The 21493-nt window shown below is 40.9% G+C and overlaps 1 protein-coding gene across 4 annotated transcripts in view; it reads left to right on the plus strand.

Moving 5' to 3' along the window:
- The window catches only part of FAM19A2 (family with sequence similarity 19 member A2, C-C motif chemokine like), a 345875-nt gene that overhangs the window by 218217 nt on the left and 106165 nt on the right, over positions 1-21493 (plus strand). For all 4 annotated transcript variants that reach the window (XR_003093019.1, XM_025198785.1, XM_025198782.1 and 1 more), the window contains exon 2: positions 15879-15985. Coding sequence is in view for 3 of the 4 variants with exons in the window: in XM_025198785.1 (XP_025054570.1) it covers positions 15880-15985 (106 nt within the window). In the remaining variant the exon portion in view is untranslated. The remainder of the gene's footprint in view (positions 1-15878; positions 15986-21493) is intronic.

The raw sequence follows: 21493 nt of genomic DNA on the forward strand, positions 1-21493 counted from the left end.
TTTATGTCATAGTTTTGAGAGGTGATGAACCCTGAAGCTCCCACTGGTTTGAGAAACAGCAGCATGTGGTAAGCACCTCCAAGACTTACAACAGCCACCTCTCTTTGTTTCAACTTCTCTCTATAAAAAATGGATAATTTTTCCTCATAAGGCTGGTGTGAGTATTAATTTACATAGACTAAATGTTCATAAACATTCTCTGATCAGAACTTTATATAGAAGTATAGTAATAAGAGGAGATGTTTTGATTTATTGTGCATGCTACATGATGGGAAAATACTGTTATATGCTGCTGTTGTGTTAACATGCAAAGCCTGTGCTCTGTTTCACAGGGGACCTCTATAATTTCTTCTCCTCCCTGATGCACTACATGCTACAAACATGTCCTGTAGCAGACAGCTGCGTATGGGTCAAAAACCTACCTGTAGGCTACCCCCAGATCCCACCCCATCTGCTTGTTCCAAGGAATGACCAAGATTTGCTCTGGGAAAACTCCTTATCTCCACAAGCTTCAGCTCCACTGTCCTTATTCCAGACCTTACAGCTACAGGACCAGAATCTCTGCCAGCTCTTGCTGGATTTCCTTTGGGTTGTGAAAGAACTTCTAGCCCCCGCTTCTGTAGCATTTGCCATTTTTCAGGATACCCTTAGGTTAAAATGTGACCAATGTGCATAGGGGTCATCTAGAAAAAATATACACAACCATTTATATTTGGCAGACATACACATATGTCTTGGGCAGATAAAATTCTAATGGAAATAATATAGCAATATATGAAGAATGAGTTCTGTTCTGTTCACATACAGAGGTATGCCAGAGTGTTGGTTTCATTTGAAAAAGTCTTCAGAAGAACAGATGTTACTCCTTAGAACAGATCATACAATAGAACTGTGTGATACATGTAGCTTTATCATCATTACTGAAAACAGTGGAAGATTTTAAACATTGCTTCTCTAAAGTTGTGTGGAAGTGAATATATATACAGGCAATCCTTTTTAATGCTTATTTAAAATTTGAAATATAAAATGAATTTAAAATCAGTGAGTTTTCACCCTTAACTTGCTTCTTTTTCAAACTCAAAATCTATTTTTTATTTTGGTCTCTAATTTCTGCAATGCAAAGAGCTTGCATTTTCTATATGTAATCTGTTGAAGAAAACAAGGCTCTTACACATTTACATGTTTTCACTGCTTGCTGGGTGCTGTGTTTCCACAGTGTCAGTGCTAGAAGGGGTAAAAAAAATTCCTTGATCGGAATAGAAAGATTTTCAGTCTAAAGCAGGAGTGATGGAAGAGAGAGTGAATTATAAACTAGGTGAAGGGGTGTTAGTCTCTGAACAACCTCCCATGTTCAACAGCATGGCTTTAATTCAAAGCAGACAAGTACAAAGCAATTTAGTAACAAATGTTCCCACAAAGACAACAGTGAAATCTGTCATATTAAAACTGGTCATTTTAAAACTGTTATAGAATGACAACAGAAAGTACATTTTAAAGATATTAAAGGATAAGAGAAAGCATACTTATGCTAATTAAAATACCAATCAAAATTGATAAATGGTGAATTTTGCCATAACCTCTTGTTACAAATAAACTGTTGATTGTTTTGTCCATACAGTGTTGGGTTTTTTTTAAGTTTCTTTTATTAAATTAGAATTATGAATTTAATTTTCTTAAATAAAAAACTCATGTTTTCGATTGGTAATCCATGTTGGTAGAGTTCTGAGAGCTGTGCAGATTTTTAAAAGTTTTTCTGAGTTTGAAATTTCCTGGTTAAAGTGTCCTGGCCAACACAAAGAGGCACTTGAGTGATTGTTATTTTAAGCTTCCTGAAATGTTTGACGTATTTCAGAGAAATGGGCAAAGACAGTCCCTGGATAAAAAAGCTTGCAGACTAAATTTAGATGGGGCACTGCAGTTTAGAATAATGAATAAAAATCAAAGAAAGAGGAGAGAGAAGACAGAGTTTTTTGTAATAAGAATATGGAGTTACTTGGTTCATACACTTGTCCATGGTGGTGGTTTTGAGATGATGTAATTTTAACTTCTAAATGTAGCCATTATCACTGGTTGGAAAATGAGATTTCACTACAACTAAAATGTTTCATGGGAATATGTTAAGATGAAATTTTTGACAGAAAATGAAATATTCAAAATGAAATGGAGTATGACATTCATTTCACTCTGACTCACCTTTCTAAAACTTTTAATTTAATTATTATTATACATTATATTCAATATAATGTATAAGCCTGGGAATAATTCAACATGCAAATCAGTTCTTGTAATGAATAAACCCCAAATAACAATTATGACTTGCGGGGTCTGTTGGGGCAACTTAAATGCTACATAACTATTTTATCATTTTAACTTTTAATTTTAATATGCATACACACAGACTCACATTATGTCTTGTATAGGCATATCATTTTATATTAATTTTTGGCATTGGAATTCCATTTTCCAGCTAGTTGTGGCATTACCTCACTACTTGTGGATGAGTCTAAAGTTATGGGTCTTTATAAGATTTTGGAAGAGGAAAGGAAGCTTCTTTGCCAAAAAATCACTAGTTTTAATTTTGTACTTTATATTTTATAATCAGGTTTAGTGAGCTTCCTTGTGTAGGTGGCAGCATGAATAGCAGAGCAAATGTGGAAGAAAGAAGTGAAGGGGCATTAAGACTAGCGTCAGTGGTAGAGGTTGTACATATAGATGGGTCTAAATGGGATATGGTAAAGTAACATTGCAAAGAAGGGGCAATCGAACGGTCTTTCAAGTTTTCAAATTGGCAGGTAAGACTGAAGTGTATTTTATGACTTTTAAAAAAGCCCAGCATTGTGGTGTCTTGGTGTCAGGTGACTAGTGAGGTGACTGACTACATTCTCTTCACAAAAAAATGTCACAGAGAAAAATAGGTACAGTAAAAGCCACGTTATCCGGTACTTCATTAACTGGAATGCTCTACTAACCGGTATGCTGGTTGATGTGGCAAAAGTGAAATCGGAAGTGGTACTTCCAAGACCCACTTCAGGCCACAGCCCAGGGCTAAGCAGCCTGTGCGGGGCCCCCCTCTCTGTCCCCCGGCACACTGATGCCAGGGGAGGGGCGGCGTGGTGTCTGTCCCCCGGCGCACTGATTCACTGGACGCAGTGGGAGGGACATCTTTGCCCAAGTAGGCAAAGACACCTCTCAGGTAACTAGCATATTTGGTTGTCAGGCACCCTCCATTCTCCATGGGTGCTGGATAACAGAGCTTTTGCTGTATATTTTCTTCTTGGAGAGTGAAATGTCATGAAACTAACAAATACTATCATAGACCTGTTTATAGTTTGGTCTTAGAAAAATTAGAATCTGACTTGCTGATGTATTATATATAAGAGAATTAGCAAATGTTAGCATCTCCTTTCAAAGCTTATCTGTACTACTGCAATGGCCTTTATGGCTAGGGACAGAAGTTACACATAAACCAGTTTGAGTGATCAGAAACTGGTTTAAATCTGTAAAAGAACAGAAGGTTATGCAGATAAACCAGTTTCAAAATGTCTGAAACTGGTTTAGGATAAACCTGGTTGAATGTAGTATCAGACTTAACTGATTTAGGTCAAACTGGTTTATGAAACTTCTGTCCCAGACCCCTTCCTAGTTCAGGTTAAATCAGAATCCCCCAGCATGGTTTGCAGATGTGGACTTGGCTGTGCTGTCTGCTTCAGAGAGCAGGGCTGTCCCCGCCCCTCTGCTCCCTAGCTGGAGCAGTGAGGACTGCTTCACTGGCTTCACTGGCTGAATCACTGGCTCCTCCAGGCAAACTGTGGCTGGGATCTGGGGCCAGGGAGTGGGTTCCCCTGAGTACAGAGTTGCCTTGCCCTGCTGGCTTACTTAGTGCTGGGTGCTACTGTGGACTAGAAATCCCAGAGGCACCTGGAAGCAGGAAGAGGAAGTGATGAACACCCCTGCAGAGTCCTGCTGCTGTGATTGTGGACAACGAATTCCAGAGACCTCGAGGGCAGCAGAAAGAGGAAATTAATACACAGCCTATGCTGGCTACAAGCCAGAAAGCCATGCTCTAGTGCCCCCTGGCTTCTGTCTTGAAACACTGCAGGCATGTAGCTACATTTCCTAAATCAAAAGTAATTGTCTGCTCATTTGCTTATTGGTTTAATCTTTGTAGCTTAGACTAACCTGCAAAGACTGAATTAATTCATCCTCAAGCTTTTGACTGTGTCTATATTTAGCCCATGAAATCATAATGCACTTAGGGATTCAGGTCTCAATGAAACATTTTGTTCAAAGCCCATTGAACCATTATCTTTTCTTTTCAGTTCAACTTTAGATGGGTTAGTGAGATACAAATAAAGAAAATTTAAATAACCATCTGCAAAAGGATCACGTGTAAGATTTAAGCAAATACTGCTGCCATGCTGATTAAGTCAGTAAATAGTACCCCTACAACCAAAACCCCCTTAAGCATAGAAACTGGAAAAGAGGGAGTTTAAAGTGGCATCATAATATCACAGGAAATTATGTGAATTGGAGCCTAAGCACTTTCTAATGCTAAACACTTAACTGCAAGAGCTTATTTTGCAAGTGTCTGGAAAGTCATTGGGCAAATTAAACATGTTGGAATATTGAAGATTCTTAAATATTTTGTAATACTTTATGTTAAGTATTTATAAGTGTAGTGCAATAGCAGCCTGGGTGTGCTATGAGGTGCTAATGTTACTTTTGTACTTTATATGTTCATAAACTCATAAAAGTACAGAGTAAATGTAACCCTGCAAATGTATGAACAGAGCTCTGCAACAGATGTATTTGGTAATGAATGAACATGGCTTTCTGAACTTGTGTGGAGAAGAGATGAGAAATATACAGTTACATTTTGTTGAATTTTGAGTTGGATCTGACAGAAAGGATGGTACTTTTCTTTACTCTTTGTTTTCATTATTGCTTTTGGTTATGTGTTGCATCTGAAAATTAATGAAGGTGTAAATTGCAATCAGCTGTGTCTACAGAGAACTGTTGTTAATCTGGAACCACTAGATATTAACATTGATAGAGGTTTAGAGGAAAGGCCATTCATCAGTCGGTTTTAAAGGCAGCATCAGCACAACCATAAGTCTTTTGCTGAGAAAAAAAAGAAATGCTTCCCCTAAAATTTCAGTTGATCAGATGCAGGTTGTATCTATGCAGTAGTAATAGTTTATTTACTGCTTTCTCTAAAATAATATAGTCAAATTAACAATATAATTATATCTAACATTTACGTAACTAATAATCTTTTGCTAAAAGCATACAATAACATTGTCTATTCTACCAGTTTACATGGAATTAACACGAAAACAGCACATAGTTTATGATGATATAAAAAAGATAAAACATGAAGCTGTGGAGAATAAAACGCCAGGGCAATGCTATTTGATTTTGACCCTTATTCCTTGTGCAAGTAATTTAAATTCACCTAAGGGCTAATTACAGACAGTCACAAAGTCCAAGGCTGAATCAATTCAGTTTTTTCAGGTTAGTCTAAGCTGCATAGACTGAAGTGATAAACAAGTGAACAGACATTCACTTTTGATTCTGGAAATGCAGCTACATGTGTGCAGTGGATCAGTCCAGAAGCCACGGGGTGCTAGAGTATGCCTGCCTGTTCAGCTGGGAGCAAACAACTTGGGCCAAAGCTAGCCCACCCACCCTGTGAATGGTGTGTGTGGGGGGGAGGTGCAATGCATCTTGGGATGCTGGGGGACTGTAAGCTAACTTGAATCTGGAGGAGATCTGGGACAGAAGTTTGATAAACTGATTTAACCTAAATTACCTAAGTCTGTTCCATCCAGGTTTATCTTAAACTGGTTTTGGCCATTTTGAAAGTGGTTTATGTACACTGAACTTCTGTTGTGTTGCAGATTTGAACTGGTTTCCAATCACGCACATTGTTTTATGTGTAATTTCTGTCCCTAGCCAAGAGGTACAGGACAGGGTTCAAATGGTTAGAAAGAAGCCAGATAAGGTTTTGTTTTTAGGTTTTTTCATTAGCCCAGTGTTTAAAATTTCCCATAAATAGAGAGATTTTTTTAAACTACCTCTTCAAAGAGCAAACAAGATCACAGAGTGTTTCAAGTCATCCAGGTCATTCTTCCCACAAGATCATATTTTGCCTGAATATGGGGTCCCATACCACCTGCCCATGATAACTATGGTGCTCATTAGAGTGAACCTCAGTCTAGTAACGGTTTCTTGTTTCTAGTTTTGCATCATAGACAGGTAGCCTTCTAATTTCTTCTGTGGAAGAAACTGGCAATAACATCACTGTGTAAAGCTCTCTTACAATTAATTGTTATTTTCTATCCCAGTATAGCAACTAGGGTTTGTTACGGGATTGGCAGTGCTCTGTCCAGTAGTTTCCTATCTAAGACAGGGGTATGATTAGGATGTATACTTGGTTTGCTACTTTTCAATTTATTCTTGAATGATCGAAAACTCATGCTAACAGGGAATCAATTCTACACACCCATGATATTGAATGACCCTATTCTTGTCTTGCTTTATGCAGATGATTCACTAGTCACAATCCCAAATAAGCCTCTAAATGTTATTAGATGCCTTTCAGCAGTATTGCACCTCAAATAGCTTGGAAATCAAGAGTATTGTTAAACCTTACACTGTGAGCTGCACAAATGTTAATAGGTCTTAGGGCTAGCTCAAGTTTGGAGCAGTCACACTTCAGGCCAGGATGGTCCCAAAGGACAGAAAGGTAAGAATCCCACCCTCCTCCCATTCTGGGCTTCCTTCCTCCCTCTGCTCCCTGGGGCTCCCCTGGTTCTCCCCTGTCCCTGGTGCTTCCCCCTCCCACCGACCCTCAGGATTCCCCTCCTTCCTCCTCTGTCCCCAGGACATTGCTTACTTGTGGCTTCCTGTGCTGTCTGCCCCAGGAGATCAGTAAGGGAGGGTTAATCTGCCTGCCTGACCCCTGCCACTGCTGTGAGGATGCTGCTTTTTGGTCCAGGGAGCAGCAGCAGTCAGGAAGACAGCTTAACCCTTTCCTGCCTGCACCCCTGGGACAGATGTGGGGGGGCAGCAAGCAGGTATCTGGAGTACTGGGGAGGGTGGGGGTGGCAGTGGGCTTAATTCAGGCCAGCAGGGCAAGGCAGGTGGGTGAGGTGTTTATACTATGTGTAGTTTAGTGGCTATGCCTTAGTGCATCATGAGCTGGGTAATATGGATCAGAAATAGTTCCTGCCCTGGAGTGACATAACTTTCAGCTGTAGAAGGAGTGCTTAAAACCAGTTTCCGGTGTTAATATGCAGACTGTCCAGGTGTTAAGAGTTGCCCAAAATTAGTATGTAACAAGGCTCTGACACAGCTAAATCCAAGGTATTGGTTTTTGGGAATGGAAGGAGGAAAGAAGTTTAGTTTTTACACAAAAGTAAGTTAGAGGTGGTGCCTTCCTTTAAGTACCTTGAAAGCTAGTCTAGTAGGAATTTGAGCTGGAATAAGCCCACTGAAAATTTGCAAAACAAGCTGTAGTGGGGTGTTTTCCTTTTATAGTAAGATGGGCAGAAGAGTGGTTCTGGCACTATTAAACATCTGTAGATCTAAGCTTTTAGCTATGAAATTCCTGTTAAACTTGAAGAGTCAAGTGACTGAATTGTTTAATAAATCTGCAAATTTAAGGGACCACATTTGTTAGACTTATTTTGCAATAATATAAATGCAAATTTCACATCCTCGCATTCTGGGATAGATAAATTATGTAATTACTTGTATTTATTCATATCACCCCTGTGCCAGCTGTTAGAAAATGAATTACCATGTTGAGAGAGAGATGGATTGTAAGTTGTTCCATGTTCACATATTTTATTTAAACTTAATTCTTCAATATTTGAAATTTCTGGATACTGTATCTTTTTCTTTTACTATTTGTTTGCTCTCACTAAAGCTTATTCTTTTATGCCCTATTTAAAAGAGCACTTAAGAATATACTTAGATCATTCAGAATTTAGACCAGCACTTGACCACATGCTTAATTTTAAATGTGTATAAGTTCCATTGACTTCAATAGGATGGGATATATGCATAACGTTAAACATACATTAATCACCTGCTAAAGTTGTCACATGCTAATAGGTTTGTGCACAGCACAGTAGTTCACTTAGGTGATACATATGCTGTCTCTGTGCCGTGTATGGGACAACCACCAGGAAGCACATCCCTCTCATGTGCTTCCACTCAAACAATGTAGCTAGCTTACAAAGATCCGGAGTGACAACACACCCAAGATAAAGAGTCTGACAGTGGTACGGACGTATACATGTGCTAAGATAGCTACACTGCCTAATTTCAGAGGTTTGGCATGTACTGAACAGGTGTGAGTGGATGAGGCCTGTATCCCTAAAATGTCATGGTGTGGCTATGATTATTTAATTAGACTGATGTAACAGTAGTATTTGTGCTTGCAGAGATCTACCAATGGTGTTTTAATCATTTCTGAATAATGTTTTTTGAATGGCAGTTACAGCTACTTGTTCTTCCTGCTGTTAACATATTGCTCTGATAGAAGATCACTTTTCAAAAACAGGACCTTTACTTTGTACATGGAAATTTCCTCTGTGACTCCCATTCTGTTTCCCTGTTCTACCAGTCTAAGTGCCCATTTTCTTTCTTTTCTTAGGCATCTAGATCAAACAAAGTAGCTTCTGAGAATAGGTTTGTCATTTTCAGAATCAGAATGCACTTTGTGTCTGTTATAGGCTGTGATGTATGAAGCAGAAAGAAGATTGATTTTCACAAGCTACCATGTACCTGAAATAATGAGAGTGGCAAATTACTTGTTCACTGAGCAAACATGACAGGAATGTCATAGAGGGAATGTATAAACATGCAAACATATAGGGGTCATGCAGATGTTACTTTTACAAAGGGACCTTACCCACCAGAGAGACATTTTTTTAAACCTGCATTAGTTTACAGAAGAAAAGCTGAATAAAACTTTACTTGCACAGGAAATAGAAACTTACACAACTAATAAATAATGTAAGATTCAGTACAGTATAGAGCATAATTTAGGTGGGTATACTGCTTTTGTACATGGACCATCAAGTCAGGGGTCATCTCTGTTATTTCCTAGTTATCTGGACTTCCTGGAAAAAGAAAATAAAAGATTTGTTATGGGAAGCTAAGCGAATTCTTTATTTCTTAAATGATAAATCCATATTTAATGTAGATGCATACATTTTTTGTGTGTCGATACTCAGTGTATTTGTAGGATACTTCCTTGTCACCTGGAAAATGTTCTAGTGTTTCCAGAGAACAGCTAGAAGGTTTCTAAGAGAAGCTTGATTGAATTAAATGATTGAATGCCATTTCATGTTAAAACACAAGCCTGGTACTGAGAGAAAATGATTGATGGAGATTTTATTTATATTTTAAGCTGGAAAAAGGAAAAAGAGACAGGCACTTATATTCCTTCTCCTTCCCCTTCCCTTCCCTCTTCTTCCCACCAGGGTGGTTACTCTTCATTTTATTATAGTATAAGGAGAATTAAAGGATAAGTAGTTACTCTTCACTTACAATAGGAAATTCAAGGTAATGTAATATTGGCCATACAAGCTGCTGTAAGGGGGATTTTCCTCCTTTATGAACTGTTGGAATGGTGCTTGATCCTGAGTCCATTAGCATGGGCTAAATAAAACGGAAACCTGCATGCTTGCAAATACTACACAACTGTATTTTTATATATACACCGGCAAACATTTCTAGGACAGCAACACAATTCCAAATTTTCTTATAAAAGTACTACTTTGATTTTTGAGCAGCTGTAGTTAGTATATTATATCACAAGAAATTGTTGATATAACGTGGTTCTAGGACAATCAATAAAAGAGGAGAATGTGTAAGACAAAAAACTAGTGGTTATACTTTGTCTAGTTAGCTCTGCAGCTATTCTTAGGAAACTTTGCAATAATTATTTCGGATGTTACACATTCTATTTAACAATTTGTTATATTAATATAATTCAAATATAATAAAGGTATTAGTCTCTGTCTGTGTGTGTGTGTGTGTGCATGTCTGTCTGTCCATAACACTTTGGGCCAACTGCTCATGCACCGCCAAGAGGGTGTGTGGCGATTTGGCTGCGTGGGCTCTGCATCCTCAGGCAGGGAGAGAGCCACCACTGCCTCAGACAGGGAGGCAGTTGGAAACCCCGCTGCTCTGGGGGAGGAGGTGAAGGCGGGCAGGGGAGGGAGCCACCGGCCAGAAAAGAGTGTCCCTAACCCAGACAGCTCCTTTAAGGCAAGAACGAAGTTAGAGAAGGGCAGGCAACAAGAAACAGGACAGGGGAGGTGGAGAGAGGTATATGACAATCAAAGGAGGCAATAAATGTACACTAAGCACTGTCAGTAGCAGTTGCCTCCTAGCAGGGTGGCTACTGATGTCTGGGGTGGCCATCATAGAGGACAGTCCAGTTGTCCTCTGTCCTCTATTGATACAAAAACTGATGCCTTTATGTCCTTTATTGTTGTCTTGAAGGGAAAAATAGAGGACATAAGGTGTTGGGTTTTGTATCAATAGAGGACAGAGTAGCAGAAAACTGGAATGTTCTCTATGATGGCCACCCTAGGCAGTGGTGGAGGGATCGTTTACATGGCTGGCATGTAAACATTCCCTGAAACACTCTGTCATTCATGTTGGGCAATTGGCTCGTAACATCATAACAACCAGCAGCATAGCTAACAGACTGTACTTTATTTCCTAGACCTAGTCATTTGGCAGAGATCAGGGATATAAATGGCCCTATATCATGACTGGGGTCAGTATTTTCTGGCATGAATGGCTACTTCATGTTAAACTTGGGTTTTCTTGGGAAACAAATGCCAATAAATTAATCCAAATCTCAGTTATTGCAAAATCATACATCTGGATAATAAAATCCACAGAGACATACCTAGGATAGAGTTTGAGATATCTGTCATTAACTGACTTCTCAAGACCTCATCGCTTGTGTGAACTATTCATTTGTAAAAGATTTTCTTCCATGGTGATGCATTTGGCCACCATGTTGAGCCTGTTTTTTTTTCTCCAATTGGCAGTGACTGGGTGGGTATATATTAGTTCTCTCTGTGCATAAACATTGTCGGTACCATTCTGACTCTCCTCAAGACTGGAGAGAGCCAGCACTTGCCTTGGTTTTGTTTAGATGTCTTTTACTTGCAGACCTGAATTCTATCAATGGCTGTGACACACAATCCCAGTGCTGATGCTACAGTTGTTACTGTTAATTGACCATCAGTAGTTTGAAATTGATCATAAACTGCCATTAAGACAGGGTCGGGGGTGGGAGGGGGGTGGAATAGATTTGTTTCCTAGTGCAGTTGCCAAGTATTATAACTTTTACAAGTACCTAAGTGTGACTAACTTAGATTGATCTTGTTTGATACTAGCACTAGAGCTTTTGTCCTGCTCTTAAGCATTTTATGTTTGCCTTCTGTCCATAAATCTTTGAACTGGCTATCCCAATATAAGAGGGATATTTGTTTTGACTTCTAGTTAGTTTGACTATACCTAGTAAGGGATGGATTCTTATTAGAAGACTCCTGAAAGAAAAACTTAAAAATAAGGCTTATACCCCACACAACTGAAGATGACGTCTCAAGGACTTGCAGTAGTTTCACTTGAAGAAACTCCAGATCCAAATTTACAAAGTTGGCCACTTAAAATTGGGGCCCTTCTACACCTGCAGGTAAAGGTGGAATGGGATTTCATGTATGATCCACACAATTATGCCTTCTGCCATGCCATATGTTTTGCTGCTCCTGCTGCAATCCCTGCACCTCACAAGGCTTATAACTGTGGTAGCATTTTCCCTTCTGCCCGCTCTGTGAGCCCTTCTGCAAACCCCACACCTGACAAGGCTCACATGGGGCGGGGGGCAGGGTTCTCTTTGCAGCAAGTCCCACAGCTGACAAGTCTCACAGTGGGGGCAGTGCCAGGAATGCTACCACCACTGTGAACCCTGTCAGCTGTGGGGCTAGCAGCCTGTGCCTGAGAGACCCTCAGTTGATGGGGCTCCCAGCCACAAGGGGAACACTTGGTTACATGTTTAATTACTGGTATGATTAGAACAAGCTTCAAAGGTATTCCACATTTTTTGTGGAATAACTTTGTAGCTTGTTGCTTATTTTATCACTCCATTCATGGGTGACTGGTGCCTCCTGAGTCGGGGAGGGGGGCACTTGCCCCCCTCCCAGTAGCCAGTCGACAACCGGGGGGGAGGGTCCCCCCATGGCTGATCCCACAGACCAAAGAAGGGGTCCCATTGGCACTTCTGGGTGAGCACAATTGGCTGTGGGGGGAACCGCTTCTCCTGGCAGCTTCACTCCCCCGTCAGCACTCTCAGGGGAGGGCACCAGCACTCTCGCCTGCCCACCTCCTGCCCAGGAATGCTGGCTGTGACGGGGTGTACCAGCACTCTCAGGGGGTGCACATGTACCACTGTGCACCCCCTACACATTGCCACTGACTCCATTAATTCGTTGAATGTGTAGATGGGTCACAACTTACGGTGTGATTATTGGTTAATCATGCCTTAAGTATAACATATAGAGGGGGACTTAGGGACCTAAATCAGAAGTTATAACTTAGTTAACAAAATACAAATGGCCTGATTTTTCAAATGGTTGAGTGCGTGCAACTCCCTAAGACTTCATTGGAATAAGGGTGGGATGAATGAGATGATGATAAAAAGATGGAAACTGTCCACTACAAATAAGCAAGTTAAAAGTATTACAGCCATTGGTTTATTTTATTTGAAACAACAAAGATAGGAGGTAGAGTCAATGCTGGTTTATGTTGTGGAAGGCCCTTGAATACAATTATTTTCAGGACTGAAAAGCTGCTGTTAGTGTGGCATGACAGTGGCCACTTATTTAATTTGTCAAAGCTGAAACTCTCCTTCATTGCTTAGTTATACAGCCATTCTGGGGATGGGTGGCTTATTAATGCTGCTGATTACTAGGTCAACACAAGGCAGCTAGCAGGGATGGAGTTTGTCTTTTTAATCTGTCACCTGCCACCAGGGGCTGCTGTTTGCAGGCAGCTTGGTGAGGGTCCTACCTCGGTGCTCCTTCTACCGCTGTTTTCTCCCTTCCCAGCTGTGCCTTTGCAGCCTGTTTCACTGCTAAGCAAGTAGAGAGGATATAGCAATAGGACAGGAACCCAGGAAGGAACAACATTAGCTCCTCTCCTGCTTGGTGGTGCAAACCCCTGGGACTAGAATAGGGTTGGGTGGGCAAGGAAAAGAGACTTTATCTTAATGGAATGTTACTTGGCACCAACATCATAAACAGATGTGGTAAGACTGGGCGTGAAATATTTATACACTGTTCACACAAGCCATGGTCATTAGTGTAACCATGGATTTCCATTTAATTCTTTTATCATAGTATAGAATGTCAAATAATGAATTTCCTTTCAGTTTTGGGGACTTCATAAACCTGTATCTGATGATGAATAAACAATTGCCATTCCAGAAACAACTGGAAATAGTGCGAAGAGGTATAAACCATTTATGAAGACGCCTATGTGGTTTATAGGATAGTGTGACTGATATTGTGATTATTAATCTGTCCCATTCCTCCCTACCCTCTGGAACCTAAAATATACACAAACTCAGGGAAACAGTGTAGTGTTACTGTTTGTCAAAGAGCATTTAATTATGTTTGCGCTGAATTCGGATATTCCGGGGGTTTTGTACACTGTAGTTCAATTAACTTGACATTTTCTTATTGTACTGTTAATTTTCTTACACTGGGTTTAGTAGGAAATCTTATCAATTTAGCATCTGACAAGGTAGCCTGTGAACTATGAAAGTTCATATTTCTCTGAATTAGTTAGTTTAGAAGGTGCCACCCTATCTTGCCTTATGCCTAACTAACAGACTAACATAGCTACACCTCTCCAGTGTTTAACAAGAACATACTGTCTCCCTGAAAGGCAGATTTATATATTTGGGGAAGCTATTTGGCTACAGGTTTGGAAATCATAAATGTTGGGTCCTCCTTAACAATGTGTCTGAACCTGGCTTGAAGAGACCAGCCAGTGCTGCTTTGGGACTGCTCTTATGAGGCAGAAAAGAGATAAAAATGTAGCATGATCATGCAGTACACTTTTTCCAGAGAGCTTGTTGGTTGATGGGGTAGTGCTGTGAATAAACAGAATAAGGGAAAATGAGGGGATATTCATTTTAATATTGACTTATTAATGTATTAGGGGAGAAATGTGGAGATAGCATCTCAGTACTGAAGCAGTGCATATTTTTTCAGCTCGGAAGGAAAAGTATTTCAGTTCCATACACTATAAAATAGTAATAATTTGGTTCAAATGATCAAGTTTATAGCTTTTTAGTGTAAATGATGTAGGATAGACATCATCATCCTCTAGAAATGTGACCATCCTGTAGAAATGTTTCTTAGCCAGCTCCTTAGGGCTCAGGGGGAGTGAAAAGTGAGGAGAGGTTTAATTGTAGTACTGTTCACTAATTGCTGCAAAACTTTAATCCTTAAATACAAGAGCAGGTTGCTAAATTCGATGCTTAGAACTTTCTAACTGTGAGGGCTCTTAAGCACCAGAAAAGGTTTACCTAGAGAAGCTGTGGAATCTCCATCACTAGAAGTTTTTAAGTCCAGGTTGAACAACGTTTGGGACGGTTTATATAGTGATGATATTGCCTTGAACCGGGGCTGGGTTAGAAAATCTCTTGAGGCCCCTTCCAGCCCTGTTTTTTGTGATACTACAGTTCTTGTCTTTTGGCAGCTGAAGAACCATTTTGTCTTTGTGTAAAGTTGCAGAGAAAATAACCGCTCAACCTTGTACTTTAACTTTGCAGCTGGGTGTCATCACATACCAATAAAAGTTATAATAAAAGTAGGATGATGCAATATAATATCAGTATGTCACATTGTGATTACTTTGTGGGTGCTTGCAGCTCCCTGCAGCTCTACACATGCATTAATGCACCATATTTACTGCTCATTATGTTTAGTACCTGTACTAGCTCAATGTGAAGTAACCAGTACTACTCCACAGTAGCACTGGTGTTCACATTTTAAATGCTGCTAATGCTCAGTAGACTAATTCTACTGAGCATTAGCTCATTAGCATGGCTTTTGTTGTGATGCGCTAATGTGCTTTTAGAGTCTTGTGTAGACATGCCCAGTATCTCCTATCTGTGCCTGGTTATTGGGCTAAATAGGAGGGATGGTTCTGAATCCCATGTGACTCAGCATTCTGCTGGCCACCTCATGTATGTCTAATAACATGGGGATCTCTCCTATGATAGGGTGTTGCATTTGCTAGTGCTCTAATCAGATGCATCCCCTCTATATTGCTCAAAGGGTTGCAGGTGACTGTAGAGCTAAAGGCTGAATGCCACTCTACTAGAGTTAAGGGCCAGATTGATCTTGGCAGGTCCATGATGATAGAATGAAATTATCTTGCTTCAGCAAAGGCACCCTAGACTGAATTCATCATGAGGTCAAGGTTAGTAGGGTATCTATTGATGACTTCCCCTGAGAGGCTAGAGAACACTGATTGAGATTACATACAAGCCCTGCTGATGGAGGCATAAAACATTTGATAAGTCCTAGATACAGCCTTTCTGTTGAGGTTGAGGAACCTGGCAGATTAGGGTTTGGAGACTGTACTAATACTGTCCATGCTCTGCCTTTTTTATAATAAACAGGGTTTCTAATTCCAGGGCTGTCAATCAGACACCTGTTGCAATCATTAAATTTACCTTCAAATTGTAAAAAAAAATAAAAAATAGAGCTTTTTATTGGGGGAAAAAAAGCTTCATTTAAATTTTTTTTTTGTATTTTCATTTTCAGGATGAATAAGAGATATTTACAGAAAGCAACAAAAGGAAAACTTCTTATAATAATATTTGTTGTAACACTCTGGGGGAAATTAGCATCTGGGGCAAACCATCATAAAGGTAAGAAATTCCACTCTGTTTCGCTACCTTGTAATATGTACGGCCTCCATCAGCAGAATGAGAATGATGTAGCTTATTGGACCTGTGTCACTTTTCCGAGTGTATTTGTTTCTCATAATAAGTGATCCACAGATCAGTGATCGGAGAAGTTTTCAGTGATCAGGGTTATTTTAATTCCTTGAGGATTAGTCCCATATGGATTTAAGCAGTCCAATTTCACTTTTATGATTGTATGACTGGAACAACTTCTTTGCTATTTTGTTATCAAAGATGGTAAACTTGAAAAATTGAGTAAACATAAAATAAAAATGCTTCCGTCATAAAAATAGATACATCAAACAGCACATATAAGTGCTGTAGATGAATTCCTGAAATGAACCTCAGAAAGAAACAATCTTCAATAACATGTATGCTGCTATTGCATGCAAATGACCTGTCAAGGGTAACTTCATGGAGAATGTGTACTGAATATTATTGTCTATTTCTACACTGAAAGACAGAGCTAGGAAAGCCTTGTTTTCCAGTGTGCCCCTTTCCTATGCACACTGGTGCCTGGAACATGACACTGAAGCAGTTCTCTAGTAACTTCAGCAATGTGAAGCATCTTTCCTTCTGGCAATTCAAATCTCTATTCTGTATAAGCATATGCTTGATGGTTCCTTGACACCTGTAAATGTCTTTTCTTTTTTAGTCTTTTTTTGTGGTTTGTGTCCCCAAGCCAAGGAATAATTTCCCTACAGCATGAGTTAAGTTTCCCTGCAGTCCAAGATAATTTTCACTAAATTTTTCACTAAAAATTTTCACTAAATTTTCAATAAAGTTCACTTCTTACCCTGTGCTGTCTGCTTATTGGCAATTTACTCTCTGATTCCAAGTAGACTGTATATATTGAGGCACATAAACATAAAAGTAAGGAGTTAAAATGAGAAAAAGATAATAAAACAAACTATTCTCTCTCTTTCAAAGTAACAGGAGGGTTTTGTAGGTGCCAGATACATTTCTGTGATATGGAGATATGTTTCTTCAAAATACATAATCAGTTAAGCATTTTAGGATACCAAGTCCTTTTCCGTTGAATCTCTTCTAAGTTTTAAATTTAGTGGTGGATAAAACATGTTCTTTCCTCATTCAAGTGAATGTCATTCCCCTTTGTACCCTGTTCAAACTTTTGTTTGACACCAGTTACCTATCAAAGGTTTGACCTCATCCACAATGGCCAATCAAACTATATTATTTCATTATTTCAATCATGATCCTATTTAAATTGCATGATAATGTGATTGTTACTTGGATTAAAAAGTGTATATAAAAAGGGTTGGTCTTTTAAGCCAGTTACATTTCATATAAAAAAGATAAAGCTGTGTAAAAAAAATATATATATATTTGTCAAGTTACTGCTGTGCAAATGAGAAGAGACACTGGGATAGCAGGTCCAGTTTTCTGAGAGATGTGTACAAAGGAAATCATAATGGGGCTCTACTATTTCTTTTCTGTTCCATGCTTGGCATTCTGAATCCTAGCCTTAGAGAAAAAATAACTTGAAAAAAATTGACATGTACATAAGCCAGGTTATTGGATTTAGGGCAGGGGTGAGCAATTATTTGGGCCCCAGGGCCACATAGGGAATTTTGGTGAGCTGTCACAGGTACCTTCTCCTGTGCTGGGTCAGCACCTTCCCCCTCACCCTTGCAACAGCTCACCAAAACTCCCTAAAGTGGCTCTGCTCTGTGCTCAGCTGGTCAGCTGGGATGCGGCCGTGGGTAGGCAGGGGGCAGCATCCAGGAGCGGGATGAGTGGGTGGGACTAAGGCCAGGATTGCAGGGTGGTGACAGTGTGGGGCCATTCCGCAATCCACTCCCTGAACACCCCTGCAGCGGGTACCAGTTCTGCAGGCAGAGACATATGGGCAGCTGATCGCAGCTCTGCCCTGGCCCCATGCTGTCACCGCCACATAATCCTGGCCCCACCTCCAGTCCCACTCCCAGACATTACTCCCCACCTTCCCATGGCCTCATCCCATCTGCCCAGCTGTGTGCCCTGCCCACATGGGTCCCGCCCCCATCAGTGTGTGTGGAGCAGACAGACTGGGGTGCCAGGGCAGCAGGGCTGGGTCTGGTGGCAACAGCAGTCAGAAAGAGCTGCTGCCACCGGAGCTGCCGGTAAGACTTGATGATCCTCCGGGGTCCCTTCCAGCCCGAATGTCTATGAAGCAAATCTGGGCACTGCACTGCCCTGGCTTTGCTGTGTGCATGGGGACGGTGGGACCAGCCTCATGCACCATGGCTCAGGCTATCCCCCATGCTTCATCTGGGTGGGATTGAGGGATTTGCTGTGGACTGAACTAAATCCCTTGGCATGCTGGATCCAGCCCGCGGGCCTTATTTTGCCCACGCCTGCTTTAGGGGCTTTGCGTTGTGTTTCTGCAAGTTAACATTTTTTTTCCCAACTGTAATGTTGAAGGCCATTTGCAAATAGGGGAACAATGGGGAAGTTTTATTCTTGTGGGAAGCCCTAAAAAAAACAACATGACTGCGGTATTTAATTTAGAACTGGCATCTATGCTGCATATTCAGATTTGTTTAGAAAGAAAAAATATTCAGAAGGATTTTTAGCTTGTGGTTTAGTACATCTGAGGAGCTGCTGCACTTTCTATATACAGGGGGACTTTCAAAGGCACAAATAGGATTTAGTTGCTCAACTCCCATTGCCTTTTGAATAAATTCACAGACTTACTTCCCTTTTGTACCTTTGAAAATCTCCTCCATGGTCTACAACAGGAATGGAGTTAAGGTGGATCCAAGGAGGGTTTGACCCCATTCTCCTCAAAGTACATTTTCCAAAGACTGAAAAATGCAGTAGCTTCTTAGTGATAATTACCTATTGCATCATTAGTCTTCATTTATAGAAGTCCCTAATAACATATTGACATGACAAACTTAATGACTGTGAAGAAGCCCCTGCAATCTATTAGATCAATTATCTACATCTTTACAAGAATCTTTTCATACCTAATGACTTAGGGCCAGATCTGAGTCAGCCTTATGTAGGTCCCTAAGCAGGCCTTAAAGAGCTATTTAGTGACTAAGGTACCCTCCTACACATTACAGGTATTGCACAATGAACTGTTTAATTGTGTATTTACCTTAAGACCAGCCACACATGCAAAGTAGCTATCACATAATAAAATGCTCCAACCAGCTATAAAGTTAGACATTGAAAATGTTAACTGAGGGGGCTTCCAGCCACAGAGGTGCACCAACCTGAACCCCCGGGCTTTAGGGATTGAGGCAGGTACAGTCCCTAGGATTTGGGGGTTTCATACACTCCCAAGTCCTAGGGATCATGACTGCCTTGATCCCCAGGACCCAGGGGTTTCACACACCCTGGCCTGGGAGATCACAACTGGGCCTGGGAGATCATGGCTGCTGCGATCTCTCAGTCTCAGAGGTACACGGGGCACCCCCATGGCTGGGAGCTTTCTCCCTCTACCCGTGATAAGATGTGATGGGATCTAATGTGCGATCCCACAGTTGTACCTCCTGTCATGCACATGTGGTGTGGGAGGAGGTACAATTGTGTCTGTTAGATCCTATTGTTTCTTTACCTGCTTGTGTAGAGGGGGCCTAAGTCACAATAATTGATCCAGATCAACCCTATTACAGAAACAGCAAAACTGTTTTGACACGTCTTCCAAAGTCCATGTTTCCTTACACAGCTGCAAAGCATGCATTTTCACTCTGACACTGTGCTCATTCATGTGGCTCATTACAAAATACCATGGTGTTTTGTAATGAGCCCCATTTCTAATGAATCTCACATGGGGAAGGGGCTAGAAAAGGTGCCTTAAACCTAGACTATCTTATCTGTTTCTGACTGGATAACGGTGTCTGATGGGATAACTCTGTCTGCTGTTGAAAACATTGTAACAAGACAATGATTTTTACAATGAGGAATATTTGCACCTTGATGCATAGCTAAGGCAATGAATGACCAGAAAAAAGAACTGCCATAGTCTCCAGGGAATTAGTGAGATACAACATCGATGTCACAGCTCTGAGCGAGACAAAACAACCGGATGAGGGGTAGCTGTGGGAAGAGGGTGGGGGCTACACTTTCTTCTGGAAGGGGAGCCCAGGACAGACGTGTTCACAGTGTCAGCTTTGCCATCAAAAACCAGCTCATCAGACAACTTACAGAGTTCCCTGTGGGCATTAATGAGTGTCTTATGACCTTTCATCTTAAGTGCAGCAACAACCAGTACACCTTTGTCATTAGTGCATATGCCCTAATGCTTGATGTTGATGATGATGTCAAAGAACAGTTTAACTTTGACCTTGACCACATTCTGACTAATACTCACAAGGAAAAGATCATTCTCCTTGGTGACTTCAGTGCCAGAGACAGATGTGACCTGGAACTCTGGAGTGGCACCATTGGGAAGAAATGGGGACCTGAGGAATGCCAACATCACAACTATCTTCCAGAGAGGAGATAAGTCTGAGCATTGAGGTATTGCCCTCCTTTCCACAGCAGGGAAAATATTTGCCTGCATCCTCCTGAACTGACTTCTACCTCTTGCTGAGGAAATCCTGTCAGAATCTCAGTGTGGTTTCAGATCATCCAGTGTGGCAACTGACATGATCTTTGTTGCCCATCAGGTCCAAGAAAAGTAACAGGAAGAACAGCAGGACCTGTATATGGCCATCTTCAATTTCACTAAAGCCTTCGATTCCATGAGTCATGAAGCCTTGTGGAAAGTCCTGGCTGATTTGGATGCCATGAAATGTACATCAAGGTCCTGAGGTTTCTCCAGGATCAGATGACTGCGGTCATCTAATGTAGCAGACTGGAGGCCTTTCCATTTGTCATCCAAACTGGGGTCAAGCAAGAATTGTCCAACTCTATTCTTGATTTTTTGATAGTCATCTTGGTTTTCATTCCTTCCTGAATTGATGTAGAATACTGAACAGATGGAGGGCTCTTCTGTCTAGGATGTTTTCAGTCAAAAGCCAAAGTACTCAAAACAACCATGCTTGATCTTCAATACACCAAAGATTACACCATCCTTGGGCACGCTGAGAAAGACTTTCAGACCATGCTGGATCTTTCTGGAGCAGCCTACTGAACTTTGGGCCTCTCTCTCAACATCAAGAAGACTAAAGTGCTGTATCAGCCTGCCCTAGGCCATGAATATTACCTTCTTTCCCAAATTAACATTGAGGGGAAGACCCTGGAGGTAGTCGAGCACCTTTACCTCATTAGCGAACTCTTTCCAACATAGGATCTGATGTGCCTCCTTTGGGAAATTGCTTTAGCATGTCTGTATTCATTGTGATCTCTGGAAAAACATGAAGATCCAGGTCTATGATACCATCATCATCCTCGTTCTCCATAGGTGACGTGTAGAAGGGGTGCGGGGGGGGCATGTGTCCCCCCTGAGATTGGCTTCCACCAAAGCTGTCGCCGGCTTCTGCTGGCGGTTGCTGCTCACCACCCCCCACCTGCCCC

This window comes from Alligator sinensis, unplaced genomic scaffold (genome assembly GCF_000455745.1).
Source record: "Alligator sinensis unplaced genomic scaffold, ASM45574v1 scaffold375_1, whole genome shotgun sequence".
NCBI classification, from domain to species: Eukaryota; Metazoa; Chordata; order Crocodylia; family Alligatoridae; genus Alligator; species Alligator sinensis.